Source organism: Sinocyclocheilus anshuiensis, unplaced genomic scaffold (genome assembly GCF_001515605.1).
Source record: "Sinocyclocheilus anshuiensis isolate Anshui unplaced genomic scaffold, SAMN03320099.WGS_v1.1 scaffold51, whole genome shotgun sequence".
NCBI classification, from domain to species: domain Eukaryota; kingdom Metazoa; phylum Chordata; class Actinopteri; order Cypriniformes; family Cyprinidae; genus Sinocyclocheilus; species Sinocyclocheilus anshuiensis.
The window spans coordinates 2,756,381-2,761,467 of record NW_015548296.1 but is presented as its reverse complement, the minus strand read 5'-3'; the positions used below and the strand labels follow the sequence as shown (position 1 = coordinate 2,761,467).

The window sequence follows — 5,087 nt, the reverse complement described above, 5'->3', positions numbered from 1 at the left end:
CCATGACTGCAAGTAGCCCTACTGAAACCGTATCAGTCAATGAAACCATATTTAATTATTCTCAATACCAATTTCACAACAAAAAATAAAATGCTATTGAACACACTATTTATAAAGCAAAAATATTAATAAAATATTATTAAGAGACATTAACACGTGTAATGTTAATTTTTATATTGTTAATATTTTTTATACTTAAAAAGAAACTATTATAAATATATTAATATATTAGCACAGTACAATTTTTGCTTAGAAATATGTTTATATATAAATACTATATAGAAAATGATACAAATATATATTAAAATGATATAAAAATATGTTAAAAGATATGCATATGCATAAAAAATAAAAAAGGTAATTACAACGTTTAATTTTACAATTCAGACATTTTTCTTACAATTCTGAGCAAAATAATCAGAACTTCGAGGCATAAAAGTCTAAAAAAGTCTGAATTCTGACTTTCTTATTCTTTTAGTTTCTAGCACAGAAATATCATATCATAAAATCGTGATCAATTCCCAAACAAACCACACACATTTGCGTGACAGACCTCACCTCAAACCGTTTCACCACATCCTCGAAAGCTTTCCTCTGTCTACAGCTCTCCTCCAGCAGTGACATGCTGCGGTCATAGTCTGAGATGTAGGTTGCGAAGGATGACAACTCAGCCCGGCGCGTTAATATAACATCAACCACACTCGGACTGTCCTCCCTGAAGATGAATGAGAAACAACGAAAACTTTTCAGAGGACATCCAAGGACACTCATGCTAGCATTATAATGGATTGTGCTACTGTAACATCATATGTACTGCTATGAAACAGATAAGAGTGCGTAATGTAATGTATCGTGGACAAGAACACATCAGCTTGTCCATATTAATATGTGGCTCAGTTGGGGAGATGCATACAGTATGTGGAGTGCATGCATTAGCACCTTGTAAAGGATGCACATGTTATATATAACACAAGTAAGGACTTTTTTTGGAATGGCATGCTATTAAATGTGTGCATAAGCATGTGTAAATTTTGGATATTGATGTGCATTAGTTTAGTGTGCATCAGTGTAATGTGCTTCAGTTTGTGTGTTCTCACCACTGTTTAATGCGCGTCTCCAGCTCATTGAGGATCTCATTGTGCAGGTGGTAGGCCTGAGGAAGAGTGCTCAGGATCTCGCCCAGCTTCCCGTTTTCTAACAGTGGTTCCTCATCATCTCCTGCTGACTCCACTGCTGCTCTAAAATCCTGTAAGAAAGTGGACTGGCATGAGGAATCATTAAATTAAGTATTCCAAAACAATGCGAAGGTGCATTAAAGGAATAACTCACCCAAAAAATCAAATTTGCTAACAATTTACTTACCCTCAGGCCACTCAATATGGTTCAAGATAGTTTGTTTCTTCATCAGAAGAGATGAAAAGAAATTAACATTACATCACTTGCTCACCAATGGATCCTCTGCAGTGAATGGGTGTTGTCAAAATGAGAGTTCAAACAGCTGATAAAAACCATCCCAAATAATCCACACAACTCTATCAATTGAAAGTCCATTTATTAACGTCTTGTGAAGTGAAATCTGTTTATAATAAACAAATTTATCATCAAACCATTCGAGTCCTCTATCCATAATATTGCTTTCTCCACTCTGAATCAGGAGAGAAATATGCACAGATCAAGCACTGTTTACAAGCGAAAACAGTCTAAAACAGTTCCAAAACAATATTATTTGTGGATTTTGATGTGAGAAGCATTTTAATATGAGAGGAAGCATTATTATGGATTATTTTTGCCAGTTGCAATGATTTTAAAGTTAAGATGTCTTGATGGATTTGTTTCTTACAACCAAGCATCTTTTCACATGAGAAAACATTCATTGACAGACTGGAGTTGTGTGGATTACTTGTGGATTATTGTGATGTTTTCATCAGATGTTTGACCTCATTCTGACGGCACCCATTCACTGCAGAGGATCCATTGGTGAGCAAGTGATTCAATGCTCGATTTCTCCAAACCAAATCTGTTCAGAAACAATCGCATCTATATCTTGGATAGCCTGAGGGTGAGTACATTTTCAGAAAATTTTCATTTTTGATTAAATATTCCTTTAAATATTTTGTATTGTTTGATGATTGCAGCTGCCAATGAAAGTGTATTAGTGACATAAATTATCCTGTTTAAATCCATTCCACAAGATTCCCCATTCCATTCTCAGAATCAGAATTTGGAATGGTTTCCAGAAGTTCTTGGTACTTATATACAGTACATACACATATATACAAGAAAACAAACAGAAAAAAGTAAATTTAATTAAAAAACTTACTGTAATATACTGTACATCAAAAAAAAGTAAAATGATGGTTTAAAAAACTTAAAAGTAACATACATCTATACTGAGTAAGCAGAAAGAAATGAACAGATGTTCACATTAAGTATTGCACATACTTCATTTACTGCATAAAAATGTAGTTACAGTGCATGATACATATTCTATAGCCTAACACCTGGGTTGAACATCATAACCAGATTATTCTATGATAAAACAGCTATAAAGCAGTGGGTGTGTTAGTCATTCAAAGTGGTGATATACAGTAGAAATCACTGTCTATGTTAATAACAGTGGCAAAAAAGTTAAACAAAATGCGAAGAACTATACCAGCTTCCTCAGGCTTCTGTGTGAATATATCAGATAATCTGTACTTGTCCTCTCCTGCCTGTGAATTGAACTCTGACCACATTCATCCCTCTGGATGAGCTTCCATGCAGGCTTAAGCTACTGGATTGAGCTAAAAGCAGCCTGTGCATGAGCCTCAAGCTTTGACACAATCTTAGCCCACAATACCACCCGTCAGGGGAACATGTTATTAGTTTCTGCTGAATATATTTGTTTTGGCTGTAACAGACAGTTAAATTGAGCGGCCATGAGCTGGCCTGTTCGGGACCACTAGCCTGATGGCTCAGATCCAGAGAGGATTTACTTGACCTACTATATATACACGTCATGTACCTTATGAATCGGGATAAAATCTGCTCTGAAATGTCTTCACAGGCAAAGCCGTTAGGGATTGTGTATCCGTTATGAGAAATGTGATGACATAAAACAAAGTCAGACATGCATGTGCAAACAGACGTGTAAGCGGTCGTGCTGGGAGGTGGTATGCTGGAATTCCTTTCTGAGCTTCACACATGAATCAATGTGTATCGATCACAGCCGTGTCAGCATTTGTCAATTCTCTCATAAATAACTCAGAGCTGTTATACAGTCCTCCAAGGTACTATGAAACTTGTTTCCTCCGATAGCATCTCAATAGCTGAAACTCCCTGACAAATTTCCAAATGTTCATTGTAATGAAAGTGCTTTGTTTTACAGTTGCCTTAAGTCTCATTACACTTTTATTGCTTTCATACAGTTAAGATGCATAAACCATGACACAGGAATGAACTGGCTGGTGGGAGATACTTGTATTCTTGTACCCGTTTATGCAACTGCATGCTTTCATTTGTTGCTCAAAACCAAAAAAAAAAAAAAAAAAGCTGCAACTTCTCAAAAATCACATGCCTAGCAATCTGCACTACAATTAAAAGCATAACTTCACATTAGGGACAGGTTCTGGAAATTCTTTGTATTTTTGTGTTATTCAATAACAAACAATGGAACAATGGGCACATGTTCTGTCCTGTAGCCTTCTAATGGAGCACTCTGTTCCTTTCAGAGTACACAAAACAGAGAGAGAGACTGAGAGAGAGAAAGAGACAAAAAGATAAATAAAAAATGCAGAGAAAGAATGTCAAGCCAAGCAACCCAGGAAAATATTTTTATTCAGATTTTTCCTAAACTTTATCTTAATGATTTCAAATACTATAAATGCTGTTCTTTTGAACTTTATAGGAAAAGTCTCCATTTGATCTCAATTTACTTTCACTGAGAGTACATTTTTATTCAAAAACGTAATGCAGTGATGCTATTTGTGCTATTTTGCTTTGTTTCTTCAGCCTCTTCATCTATAGGACCAATCAGTACTGTCAAGTACCAAGTAACTTTAAGAGATGTATATGCTAAACCTAAAAACTGCAAATCCCCAAGCAACATTGGGGAAGGAAACGCCCTCAAAGTCACCGTTGACAGCAGCTGAACACTGATTTAATGATGTCATAGTGGACAGAAAATCAAGGTGACTCAGATCCTCCAGCTCATTATCATTCAGCACAGCACAGCACAGTGATTAATGACATCTTTATCTTTTCCACACACCCACTAATTGTTAAATGCAGTATAAATATTTACAGCATATCAATATCAAACTGAACATTCTCTCAAACGAAAGCTAGACATGAAATACTACTGCAGCACTTGCTGTGATGTGCCTATTCATTTAGCTCCATTCACGATCCCTCCCGTTATGCTGTTCAATGCAAATCTACAGCATTATGTATGAATAAGGGGAACTATAATTACAGTTCTACTGTAATACAATACAGCATATGCATACGAGACACACAGGCATGTATATGATTAGCATTCTTTAGTCGTTAATAGGACAGCGATTCTATTGACTATGGCTTATTTTATTCAAATCAGGCAATTAAAACGGTGAATATGAAGTATAGTAATTTACATGAGGTGCACCATATGAAGAACTTTAGTTCCCACTGGATTGTGTTAAATTGCTCCTTCAGCCCCGCCTCGACTTGATAATTAGGATACATATTGTATTAATCATGAAAACAAAAGTGCTAAATTTGGTTATGAGGTTACAGTCTAGAGGACAATGTTTAAAACAATAGGTTATAGGTTTTTTTCTGGCTAATCTCATCACTCACATGGACCCTGCAAGCCATGCACACACACACACGTACGCGCAGCCCTAGGGAACCAGGTAAGAAAGACACTTTGGCTGTCAGAGTGGGAGAGCTAATGAAAACAAATGATAACTTAAATTTGACACACTACATGACAAAGCAATATTAAGTACAGTGTGAAAAGCCAATGCATTCAGACACACAGTGAAACTCTCCTTCTACCAGGCCTTCATTACACTGAGATATAAGGAGCGAGTGCAACTAATGTCTCAATGAAAACTATATATATA

The 5,087-nt window shown here is 36.0% G+C and overlaps 1 protein-coding gene across 1 annotated transcript in view; it reads right to left on the bottom strand.

The window, feature by feature from the left end:
• The window catches only part of LOC107656043 (FYVE, RhoGEF and PH domain-containing protein 5-like), a 58,305-nt gene that overhangs the window by 38,338 nt on the left and 14,880 nt on the right, over positions 1-5,087 (bottom strand). The window contains exons 7-8 of the mRNA XM_016443700.1: positions 1,098-1,246; positions 559-715 (exon numbers count right to left, since the gene is read on the bottom strand). Of these exons, the coding sequence (XP_016299186.1) occupies positions 559-715; positions 1,098-1,246 (306 nt within the window). The remainder of the gene's footprint in view (positions 1-558; positions 716-1,097; positions 1,247-5,087) is intronic.